Source organism: Phodopus roborovskii, unplaced genomic scaffold (genome assembly GCF_943737965.1).
Source record: "Phodopus roborovskii unplaced genomic scaffold, PHOROB, whole genome shotgun sequence".
In the NCBI taxonomy this organism is placed as follows: Eukaryota; Metazoa; Chordata; class Mammalia; order Rodentia; family Cricetidae; genus Phodopus; species Phodopus roborovskii.
This window is the reverse complement of record NW_026126597.1, coordinates 459709-471876: the sequence shown is the minus strand read 5'-3', so window position 1 is coordinate 471876 and position 12168 is coordinate 459709. Positions and strand designations below refer to the sequence as shown.

The following is a 12168-nucleotide window of genomic DNA, read 5'->3' as shown; positions in this document are numbered from 1 at the left end:
TAACTAAAAAGAGCATTCCAGGACTTTCCTGGCTCAGAGTTTGGCAAACCTGCAGCAGCCAGGAAAACATGCCCAAATACAGCCTTAAGCAACACTTTCAAAAGAGATGTTTATCGGGTTTCCTTCTTCAGTGGAAAATGGACATTTTGTGAAGTTTATTTGACACTCACACAGGGAATGAGAATTTCTATTTTACTCAAAGAAATGTAAAAAGATATTCAAACAGGAGGTGGTGTACAGATACATTCTAACATTTACAATCCCTTCTAGCTTACTGGCAGAAGCCTAGCCACATCACCAAATTCCAAATCTCCAGGCTCTATTTAGTACTCCGAAAAAGATACTCTTCAATTTCAAGAAAGATTTATTTTTAAAGAAGGTACTTCCTATAAGCCATGGCCATCTTCATCACTTAAGGGGAAAATAATTAAATAGTAGATATATGTTACCAGAGAACCTCTCAAAGAAAACTGTTCCGTGTAGTTCTTCATAGACAACTGATAGGAGATGTCATTCTGTAAATATGTTTCTCATACTGGTTAATGAATAAAGCACTGTTGGCCAATAGGAAAGCAAGATAGGCGGGATTAGGAGACAAGGAGGATTCGAGGAAGTAGTAAGGAGGAGTCAGCATGTAGAGACAGGAGAGAGTAGAACCGCCGGCTCCCTCTCTCCAGTAAGATGAGACCACATGGAAGTACTTAGATTAATAGAAATGGGTTAATAATTAAGACAGAGCTAGCCGATAAGAAACAAGTAACAGGTCAACAGAATTATATCTAATACAGAGTCTCAGTGTATTATTTGGGGCAGGCATGGCGGTGGGACCGGCGGCGGGAAAAAACTACTCAGACAACTACATCAATGCAACCCCTTTTCTTATAAACTAGAACCCCAGTTTATATACTGTTTTACAACCTGTTCCTTTGTTGTGGGGGAGGGGGAGGAGTTGGTGTTGAGGCAGAGTCTCACTATGTAGCCTTGGCTGGCTTGAAGCTTGCTTTGTAGACCAGGGTGGCCTTGAACTAACAAAGATCCATTTGCCGCTGGCTCTCAAGTACTGTAATTAAAGGCATGTGCCTAAATGGTGGCAAGGACTTGTTCCTCTTAACACATTTTCCCAAAATAGTAGGTTCACAGCTATACCAGCAATATAATGTCCAATTGCATGGCCACCCAATTTTTTGCTGTTTTGTTTGTTTAGAGACAGGAGTCTTATTATTTAGTCCTGGCAAATTTCAAACTCAGAGATTTGCCTATTTTTACCTGCTAGGATAAAAGGCATGCACCACCATGCCCAGGCTTGTTTGGATTTTCAAGACAAGCCTTGATACACAGCCCAGGCTGGCTTTGAACTACAGTCTGGAAAGTGTTGAACTACAGGTGTGTGCCATCACACCTCCTTGTTTGGCTTGATTTTATTTTATTTTTAAAGAAACTTCTTCTCATTTACTGTCTTCAGTATCTTGCTCAGAGTCTTGAAATGATTACTTTTGTTCACACATCCTTTTAAAGTTATCTTAACTTTCCTTAGAATAAATTCTCAGGGGCTGGAAAGATGGATCAGTGGCTAAGAGCGCACTGACTGACCTTCCAGAGGTCCTGAGTTGAAGTCCCAGCAACCACATCTGGTGCCCTCTTCTGGCCTGCAGGCATACAAGCAGGCAGAACACTATACATAATAAATAAATAAATAAAGTTTAAAAAAAGAAAGAAAGAAATTCTCAGAAGTAAACTGCCAGGAGCTTTTAATATTTGGCTTCACACCCCTAAACTACCATTCTGAAGGTCTGACAACTTAGTTAGTTTTTACTTTTTATTGTTTTTGAGACCCAGTCTTACCATACAGCTCTGAGCAGCCACGAACTGATAATCCTTCTGCCCAGAAAGGAAAGTAGAGCTGCTCTATGATTCAGCTTCGATACACTGGCAGTGGGGATAGCTACCATGAGCCCCATGATGGCAATTCATTGACTAAGAATAACTAATTCCAGGCAAGATTGTTCAGCAGCTAAATGAGCAAACTGCATTTACAGAGGACCCAAATTCACTACCCTGGGTGACTCACAACCCCCTGTAACTCAAGCTCCAATGGACCCAACATCCTCTCTGGTTTACATGGTGTTTACACTGACATGTACACACCCACACAAATGTACAACACTAAAAATAAAATACTCTTGGAATCGAAGAATGACTAACTCCCTCATTGGCACTGAGTCTGGACCAACACTGCAACAGTATGATTCTCCAGGCATTACCTCTTCCTAGTCAATCCTCACCCACTAGGAAGAAAATCTAACTTAAAAATCAAGAGATATTTTTGTAAAACAAAATGCCTTTGTAGTAGAAGAAAATGTGTGGCCAGTCTGATTTAACATAAACCCACCAGCAATCACTATCTGCTCTACCTGACTCCACTCCTCTATCTCCGACCTCAGAGTCAGGGTCCAGTCTGCTTCCCCTCAAAGTTGAGACACCTAAAGGGAACTTACATAGAAGTGAAAATGTAAGAAGTGGGCCAAAACCCTGGGAGCCACGTCGGGGAAGGTGGCCAGGAGAGTCTGGAGGTACACCTCCAGATCCTTCTCTCTCTTCTCCACCAAGCTCCTGGAGTTCTTTCCAATTATCTTTTTGGGCGGAAGTAGAGTTTTGTCAATCTTTCTCTCTGCAACAAGCTGTAAGAAAACACAAGCACATCAACCATAGACCAAGAAGCTCTGTATCTGTGTAAGACCCAGGCTGTCAATCACATCTTACATGGCCACTCTGTATCTGTGTTAAGACCCAGGCTGTCAATCATATCTTACACAGCCACTCTATCTGTGTAAGACCCAGGATGTCAAAAATCACATCTTCTACAGCCACTCTTGGTAGCAGTACCAGAATTAGTGCTCCAGCTAATGCACCTGGGATGTGCCCTTTCCAAATCCAAATCATACTGGAAATACTAATACAATTCAAAGTGAGAAATTCCACCTTCAGTCTTTGAGGACATTGAGAAAAGTAGTGTTTATGGACCCCTAAAGTTCAAAAACTAAAGGAGTCGGTGTTGTATCTTTCAGACACTCTCACTGTAAACATCCCACAGAAAAGCAGCTCTTTCTGAAAGCAAAGAAAAAAATATAACCTGAATCTGTTAGTAAAGAATAAAAATATATTTTGTGGAGCAAGTTCAAATCTGTACTCTCCTCAGGAACAGGTGATTTTAAAAATGAAATTTAAATATACTACTCTAGATGATCTCATACTAGGGTTGAACTCCTAGAACCAACCAGTTCTTTTGCCAGATGCATTAAGGAACTGTTCCACTAAAGTAAACCCTAAAGGCCATGAGATAGCTCATCTGGTAAAGGTGTTTGCTACTGAATCTGATGGTCTGAATTTAATCCCTGGGGCCTATGTGGTGGGAGAAGAGCCAGCACTCACAAAGTATCCTTTGACCTCCATGCATGGACTATGGTGTGTGTGCCTCCCCTCCCATACACATATGCATGTTTATATGTATCTATGTATTTATTTATTTATTTATTTTAAGGACAGGGTTTCTCTGTGTAACAGCCCTGACTATCTTGGAACTCACTTTGTAGACCAGACCAGGCTGTATCAAACTCACAGACATCCCACTGTCTCTGCTTCCCAAGTGCTAGGATTAAAGGCATTTATCACTATGACCAACCATAAATAAATTCTTAAAAAAATTAGCACACAATAGATGTGGAGGTGGTTTTGCCCTAAAATTAATGTGTGGCACAATGGAGATATGGTCCTCAAGCCGCTAAGCCCTGAGATACAGACTCCCAACTCTTAAGATTACCTTTTCATGTAGGTCATGAAAGTCACTGTAACGGTGCTTGATTGTCCACTCATGGTTGCCATCAGTAACCTGTATGATATAAACCTAAAGGGGAAAATGATTCTTTGTGGCACAGGAAACCTGCTCCCACAATAGCTGCCAAGTATTCAGACCCCACTCCCTAAAATCCAGTCAGGTATCTTTCCACATCCAATATGCACCTGACCCCTACTTGAGCAATGGTGGCCCAACCTTCCTCAGCCTCCCCCACAACCCTGTGAGGTCTGGAGTAAAGCTGTGCTTCAATCATCAGGAAGGAACGAAATAGGACTAGCTCAACACACATCCTTATACTTTTACACCTGGCCTCTACATTAATTCAAAACCCAACCTGAGTTGTAGGCAAGGCTGCCCCTTCTAAGGGAGGCAGAGCAGAGGCCAGTTCAGCAGAACCAGTGCTATGCATCTGCTATGCATTTTTTCAGGCACCCTGTCTCCATCCCTGAAGCAGATCTTCAGTCAACATTTTCCACTAAGCTGTGGTTTTGAATTCTACAGCTGAACCCGGAGTCAAGTCACCACCAGGCTCCCAGGGGCAGCAGTGGGTTCAAAAATCCAGCTATCCCATTTCCTGGGCGTGGCTTATGTGCAGCTTATGTAAGAGACTAGGAACCTAAGTTCTCTCTGGGCTTCAATTCCTCCATTTTAAAAGCCGGGAGGGTTACGGCTCTATTAAAGCAATAAGCATGTAATGGTTTGTGAAGGCCTAACACCTAACAAAAGACAGATATGTTAATAACATCCGTCCCTGGGACAAATGCTGGTCAGCTTGGACCACCACGAGGTAGGACAAAGCCCCGAACAGAGAGAGCTTTTTGGAGATGAACCTCTACTGACTGCAGCTAGTCACAGCTGAGTGACCTCATCTCGTAACTAGATGAGCAAGCTCCTCGGTCCCAGCTTCTCTACCTCTATCTGTGTATCAGGGAAAAATGAGTGGAAATAGTCAACTAGGCTGATTCCTCTGACCCCCAGAAGCAGCCATTTCTCCAGCACCAGCCTGTTGCTGCAGGAGCCACCAGCCAGAATTTCACTGTGACAGTTCCCTTTCCTTGTGGGGGGGGGGAGGGTGGGGGTAGAGAAGAAGAGCTAGAGGATAGCCCTCAGGGTCCGGTATTAGGATGGGAGCCAATGGGGCTTGGCAAAGGCTGGGCCATGGCCCTTACCACTGTCCACCCTCCTCCTGAGAACAAAGGACGAGGATTCAGGGAGGTAGTCTATGAGCCCCCACCACAGAACAAGTTTTCTCCTGGCAGCTTGGCAGGCCTGGCATCCAACCCTATCCAGACCCGAGAGGGCTTCTAACACCATTAACACAACTACCTTCCTTTATGTAGGGTCTCTCTTGTAGCCTACAAGGTTATGTCCCTCGCTTGTGAAGTCCCCTAAGGGTTGTACGCCCTGTACTTCAGCCCTGAGGCAACCTGTCCTTTCCCAACGACTGGGGGAGCCCAATTCTTTCCCACCAGACCCTTCAGGGCCCGTTTTCCCATATCCCTTCCTCACTGGCGTGTGTGTGGGGGTGGGGTGGGGATCAAGATCGGGCCCCTCTCCTTCACCACCTGAGGATCCCGGGCCCCTTCTCTGCGTCGGTTCCATCATTCGGAGGTCACCCCTTTCGAGGAGTCCCCTTCCTCCCAGCCTCCCTCCCTATCAAGGTCTCTCAGGCTGGCGCCCCTCCCTGCCTGAAGGATGGAGAGCGGCTCCGTGTCCCCTAGACACCCCTCCCTCCGCAGATCCTCCTTTACCCTCTGATTCCTCCCCACAACGCAATCAAGCCTCCTTTCCTTTCCTGACCGCGCACCCTTTTCCGCAACCCGCTCCGGGACCTATGCAACCCAGCCCCTTCCCCTGCAAACCCCACCGCAGAGCCCGCAGAGCCTGCCTCCTGCCCACGGGGCGGACGCGCGACCCACACCCTCCTCCAGCCCCGACGCGGGCTCCGGGCTCCGGGCGGGCTCCCCGCCTTGGGGGCCCGCGTCCCCCAGCACACCGTGTACGAGTCCACGAGCTCGGAGCCCACGACGCGCGCCTCCTTGGCCGGCTCGGCCTCCCGCTCGGGCCCGAAGCTGAGTGCCGCCGCCATGTTGCGGGCTCCGCCGCCGCCGCCGCCCGGCGCAGACTGGCAGCAACAGGGGGCGGGGTCAGCGTCCCGCCGCCCCTCGGCCCCCGCCGCCCCCCGCCCGCGCCCGCGCCCGCGCCCGCGCCGCCATCTTGGTCCCACGGCCTTCCGGCGCCCTCGCCCCGCCCCTCGCCCATGATGGACAAGACCGCCAATGGTCACGCGTGCGTAGTAGCTCCCGCGGGCTTGCCGCGTTGCCTTTTGTGTACCCCTGTAGCCAGCGCCTCTCGGTCTCTTGTAATTGTGGTTATTGTCCGGTGGCCCCTCAGCAACGGAGACCAAGGGCCTTCTGAGCTCTCCAAACCCAGTCCTCAGTCCAGAGGGGACGTTAACAGGGTCTCACCTGGCTGTTAGGCTCATTTCCCTGCGTAGCAAGAGAAAGACGAAGAAGATACGAACTGGATTTAGAGCTGCAGCAAGAACCAGGGTGACTCTGATATTCAGGGGGTCCGTTGTTCCATGTAGTGATGGAAAATTGGGTGTGATGATTATGCACTGCTCTGTACGTCCCCGTTGCGTGTTAGGTTGCAAACTGGTGTGTTCAGGGGGAAAGTATGTGAAGCAGAGATGCAGGTTGGGGGTGCGGGGAATGGGAATGTCTGCTTCCCCAGCCGACATCCTGCAAGAGCTCAAATTGAGGGGGATGCACGTAGGCCCTGAACACAAAAGCATCAGTGCTTGAATGGGGAAGACTTAGCTGGAAAAGAGATGACCCAACTGGAATCCTGATATAAATAGGGTTCTTTGGGGATACTTGTTGAGTCACAGAGCACAGCTAACTCAAGACCAAAGTGAACATTACTGTCCTTGAGAGATAGAAGGTCGGGGTGTGGCAAATCTGGCTGAAGGGCTCCAGGCCAGCCTATCCTAGGTGGGCCAGTGACTTCTCCCCTTAACAGTTTCATGTTATACTCTGAACCTCACATAGGGGGCCCTGTCTCTTGACAGGGCTCACACCGCCAGCCTCTACTTGCACATTACCCCCTCTAGAGAGGTGTAATGTAAGGTAGCCTGATCTTAGGCTACTCATTGTCTGTCTGGAAGCTAGAAAATGGGAGTGTTATCACCCACCTCTCTGGTTGTATAGAAGACTGACTGTTTTTAGGGACCTGGCTGGCCTGGAGCCCACTACTTCACATTTCCTCTCTGGGCCTGGACTTCAAGTTTTCATACATTCAAGAAACTTTTCCTGGGTCTATGGAGATGGCATCTTATAGTGCATTGAGGCTGTCAAGCCTCAAGACAAGTTCAGTTCTGGGTATCTAGGCCGTAGAGGGAGATGGATGACTCCTGCCAGTTACCCTCTGACCTCCACATGCACACATAAATAAATATAATAAATTTGGGGTTTTGTTTTTTTTTTTTTTTTTCTTGAGAATTCCCTGTGGGGTGTGGGGAACAGGTGGCAAGAGACCCGGTCCTTTCGGTCCTTCCTAGTTCCTGGGCCAGGCAGAGGATACAGGGACTCTAGCCAGCCTGAGATTACAGGGACCAGGGGAGGGGGTGGAGGATATTGCAGGCAGTGGTGGGCTGGACTGGGAATGCAGCAGGAGGTGGAGGGAGGCAGGGCTATTTAAGCCCAGGCTGAGGGCTGGCTGGCTGGCAACCCCAGTAGCCTGTCCTGTGAGCTGCCTCCAGCATGGATGACATCTACAAAGCTGCGGTGAGAGATAAGTCTTAAAAAGATTGGGGTGGGTAGGCACATTGGGATTCACTCAGCTCAGAATGGGGGACAGGGCTGCCCCAGGGAAGTGATGGAGAATTCATAAGAGATCCCATACATCTGCAGCCAAGCCCCTCGAAGGAATAGTAGGCTGACATTTGGAGGGTGCAGAAAAGGTGGGAGTCTCAGGGTCTGGAGAGGGGCTGTCAAGGTAACTAGAGGGTGTGATCTCAGCTTTCAGCATCCTGTTTCTCCCTGTTTCTAAATGTCTAGTCTGTTGCTGTCTTGGCTACACCTCTGTATTTATGTTTCTATTCTTTAGTCTTTCTTTGGTCTTTCTCAAGTTCTTTCCATTCTTCCTCACTGTCTCTCCAAGTCTTTGTCTCTCTGTCTCTCCAGCCACCCCCGATTTCTGCCTCTTACAATCTGTTTTTTACATGCTCAGATCTAGCCCCTTAGCTGGCTGAAGATGCTTTAGAAGGTGGGAGGTGACTATGAGAAGGTTTGCAGAACTTGAATTCTAGGATGGGGAAGGTGCTTAGAAGGCCCAGGCCTGGTGAGAGTTAGGGGAGAGGGAACAGAAAGCTTAAACCTAGTCCTTGTATGGTCTGGTAGGCTCAGGGCTTAGGCAGACACATAGGGTGGTAAGAGTCAGGGCTAGAGAACAGGCACCCCAAGATCCTGCAATCTCCTGGGGACCCCGGGGGCCTTTTGATACCTCTACCTCCAGAGACAAGAAAATACTAGCAAACAGTTGTTCCCAGGGAATTCTTCCCCAACCCCCAGAATATGGCCCCTCTTGTGAGCAGGGAAGGGCTGCAGCTGGTTCCTATGGTATCCTTGCCTATCTTGTAGGAGTTTGTGGAGCTGGGGGGGGGCTCCACCCAGTGCCCATACAAGGCCTGGCGGGGCTGGGGACTAATTTTGGCTCCTGAGGCAGCACCAGTAGGCCAGGGGGGCAGATAACACTGCCCCACCCCCTACATACCAAAGTCCCCAGAACAATCACCAGGTTTAACTTTGTCCTCCTTTAAAAATAGCTCAGTGGCCACCCTGGTCAGGTTACAGTGGGCGGCTTTGCTCACCCCCACATCAGTTTTATTGTCTCAACCTGAGGGGCAGCTGTCTTAGGCCATGCAGCTTAGGTTTCATTAGGGTGATCTAAAGGACATGGAATGGTCATTGAGTATTGTTACTCAGGATACCTTGCTCCTGGAAGGGGTGCCTGCCTGTCACCTTGGCCCCTAGCCCAGCTTCTGGAAAATCAGCAGGGTCACCTTAGGACTTTGGGGGTAGGGAAGAAGGGCTGAGGACTTCCTCTGTGACCTGGGAGTGTGTGCCTCTTTCCATTCTCGGTCTTCCCACCTGTGGACTGGGTCTCTCTCTACAGCAGTCTCCACTATGGCCTGAGTCTGGGTCCTGAGTTCCCTTTTCCTCTCTAGGTAGAACAATTGACAGAAGAGCAGAAGAATGGTAAGTATCTCACATTGGGGGGACAGTGGGGTTAGGTGGAGGGAGTGTGGGGATGCCTTTCCAGGAAAGGACTCCACACTAGAGGCCATGGTCTGGGGGTTCTCTGTAGTGAGATAGACCTCAAAGAACTCTTGGAGGGAGGTAGGCAATTTAGTGTCCCGGCTGCTGATCCTGTCTCCTCACCCTACCATTGGATACAGAGTTCAAAGCTGCCTTTGACATCTTTGTCCTGGGTGCGGAGGATGGCTGCATCAGCACCAAGGAGCTGGGCAAGGTGATGAGGATGCTGGGCCAGAACCCCACACCAGAGGAGCTGCAGGAAATGATTGATGAAGTGGATGAAGACGGTGAGCCCCTTCACCCATTCCAGTCTCCACGCATGTAACACCCCAGGCTCACTGGCCTCCAGATTTTGGCTGTATCATCCAGAAACTCGACAAATAGCTCATGCCTCTAATCCCAAGAAGTCTGAGGCAATACCGCTGTGATGAGTTTGAAGCCAGTGTGATTGAGTCTTCTTGCCTCAAACAAGAAGAGCGGGCAAATGAACACACTAGTCCCATAGTGTTGGTGTGGGGAGGCCACTGCCTGAAGGCTAACCTTGTCCTCTCTCCGGCCCTGCTGTCTACCCACAGGCAGCGGCACAGTGGACTTCGATGAGTTCCTTGTCATGATGGTTCGGTGCATGAAGGATGACAGCAAAGGGAAGTCTGAGGAGGAGTTGTCGGATCTCTTCCGAATGTTTGACAAGTGAGAACATGTTTAGCTTCTGACCCTTACCCAAGCAGAGAGTAGAAAGGGATAGCCTTAGCTGGACGGTGGTGGTGCATGCCTGTGTGCGCCTTTAACCCCAGCACTTGGAGGCAGAGGCAGGCAAATTTCTGAGTTCAATGCCACCCCAGTCTACAGATCGAGTTCCAGGGCAGCCAGGGCCACACAGAGAAACCCTGTCTTTTTTTTTTTTTTTAAGATTTATTTATTTAATATACATTGGGTTTTGCCTGTATGAGTGTAAGATCCCATGGAACTTGTGTTACAGACAGTTGTGAGCTGCCATGTGGGTGTTGGGAATTGATCCCTGGTCCATAGGAAGAGAGCCAGTGCTCTTAACCACTAAGTCATCTCTCCAGCCCCGAAACCCTGTCTTGAAAACAAGGAAGGAAGGGAGGGAAAGAGGGAAGGAGAGGGGAGGAAGGGAGGGGTTGTCTTAGATCCCATGCTAGGTACCCTGCTGTCTGTCTATATGATGAGACACAGCAACGGCCATCTTCTAGTGTCCCTGCTCTGCCTCCTGGGGCTGTATGTGTGGGGAACCTCTTTCCCTCCTCCTCCGCCCTCCCCTGAGCTCTGGGCTTCCCCTTGCCCTTCCTGTAGAAATGCTGATGGCTACATTGACTTGGATGAACTGAAGATGATGCTGCAGGCTACAGGGGAGACAATTACAGAAGATGACATTGAAGAGCTCATGAAGGATGGTGACAAAAACAATGATGGCCGAATTGACTATGATGGTGAGTGGGGTGGGAGAACCTTATCTGCTGCTGTCATCCTCTGCCCAGCTCTGACCTCTAACCCATGCCTGACCCTCTTTCCACAGAGTTCCTGGAATTCATGAAGGGTGTGGAGTAGACACCAGCTGCACAGAGTTGCCCACGCCTGTCCTCCCTCTCTAGACAGACCCAGTGGTAGGGATGTAACTAGGTTCTCTAGACTCTGAACCTGGTTGTGTCCTTTAACCTTGTCCCCAACCCCCTGCCCTGCCTCATTCCTGTCCTGAGGAGTGCAAATAAATCCTTACTCCCCAGAGGCTGGCATCTTTTTCTGATTTTCCTAGGGCCACAGTCCTTTCTCGGGGTTCCTTCCTGATGACTCCATCCTGTTAGGCTGGCTGCAGAGCCACCTTCCGCCAAAGGACTTTCATTAGACAGCGATACCTTGCTATGTGCCCTCCTGGTAACTGGGCCCTGCAGCAGCCACAGACCCTGCATTTTAACAAGCTCCCGGAGGTCAAGAGAGGTGTGGAGTAGACACTGACCTTCACTAAAAGCTGTCCATTCCCACTTTCCCACTCTAGTCAGGCTCTGGGATGGGGTTGAGCTGTCTGGGTTGGCCAGTACAGCAGCCAACAGATATCCTCTCACAGAGAGCAGTTAGCTCAGTGGGTACTGGGTGCTCCTTAGCACAGCAAATTCTCCATCTGGTTGGAAGGAAACTAAATCTCGTGAGACCCAGCAGGCTTGTGGCACTAACTATCTTCCCACTGCCTATGTTTCCCACCAGGAACATTGACTCTGGCATGTAGTTTACTCCACACTCTAGCATTTATTTTACAGATGAGTTCCCAATGGCCTAGAAAGCCAAGGTCATCTGGCAAATCTACAAGAGGGCGTAGCCACCTTGCAGCCAGCCAAGGGCTCTGACAGACTAGGTGAAATGTATCTACTGTCTAGTTCTTTGGCCCTCTGAGACTGACCTCCAGTCACCCATTTGGTCTTTTTCCCAGACAGGAAATGAAGGCATACGGTCTGAAGACATCCCCACCTTAGTGGGGGTGTCCAGGTCAGAGCTGCCACCAGCACAGCGATTGGGGGGGGATTGGGGTTTGCAAGGAAGTAGAGGTGTTGGTAGCAATGCTTTCAGGACAAGACAGCTGATAATGATAGCCAGGCTCTAGCCAGAATGTCAGCAGCTGTTCTCCATCTGCCCTGCTACTCTCCAGCCTCTGCACCTGTGCCCTAGCCTAAGCATTCTCCAGACAGGCTGCACATTCCAGAGAGAGTCTTGGAATTCTAGACATGCCTCTGGCCAGGCAATAGCTGCCAGGAAGTCCCTGCAAAGCCATGGGAAGAGTGGAAAGAGGCTCCTGCAGCCCTGCCCTTGGGATTGGGAACTAGAGAATTTGGGGTTCTACAAGGACATCCAGAGTGACCCAGCAAGGATGATGTCCCAAAGAAGGAGGAGCCACAGTGGGTGGTACAGTCTGTATCCTTCAGTGGCCTTCCACATACCCTCTCTGCAGTGTAGGGCGAGATGCTGTGGTACATCAGAGTGAGG

The 12168-nt window shown here is 49.5% G+C and overlaps 2 protein-coding genes across 2 annotated transcripts in view; one reads left to right on the top strand and one right to left on the bottom strand.

Annotated features, from left to right (window-relative positions):
* Nucleotides 1-6012, bottom strand: part of Nisch (nischarin) — a 35442-nt gene extending 29430 nt beyond the window's left edge. Inside the window, exons 1-3 of the mRNA XM_051204757.1 lie at nt 5850-6012; nt 3818-3901; nt 2496-2678 (exon numbers count right to left, since the gene is read on the bottom strand). Of these exons, the coding sequence (XP_051060714.1) occupies nt 2496-2678; nt 3818-3901; nt 5850-5942 (360 nt within the window). The 5' untranslated portion in view covers nt 5943-6012. The remainder of the gene's footprint in view (nt 1-2495; nt 2679-3817; nt 3902-5849) is intronic.
* Nucleotides 6013-7507: 1495 nt separating this feature from the next.
* Nucleotides 7508-10926, top strand: Tnnc1 (troponin C1, slow skeletal and cardiac type). The gene is made up of 6 exons (XM_051204771.1): nt 7508-7641; nt 9084-9114; nt 9315-9461; nt 9750-9864; nt 10489-10625; nt 10712-10926. The coding sequence occupies exons 1-6, from the start codon at nt 7618-7620 to the stop codon at nt 10741-10743; spliced, it is 486 nt and encodes a 161-aa protein (XP_051060728.1). The 5' UTR covers nt 7508-7617; the 3' UTR covers nt 10744-10926.
* Nucleotides 10927-12168: the final 1242 nt, after the last annotated feature.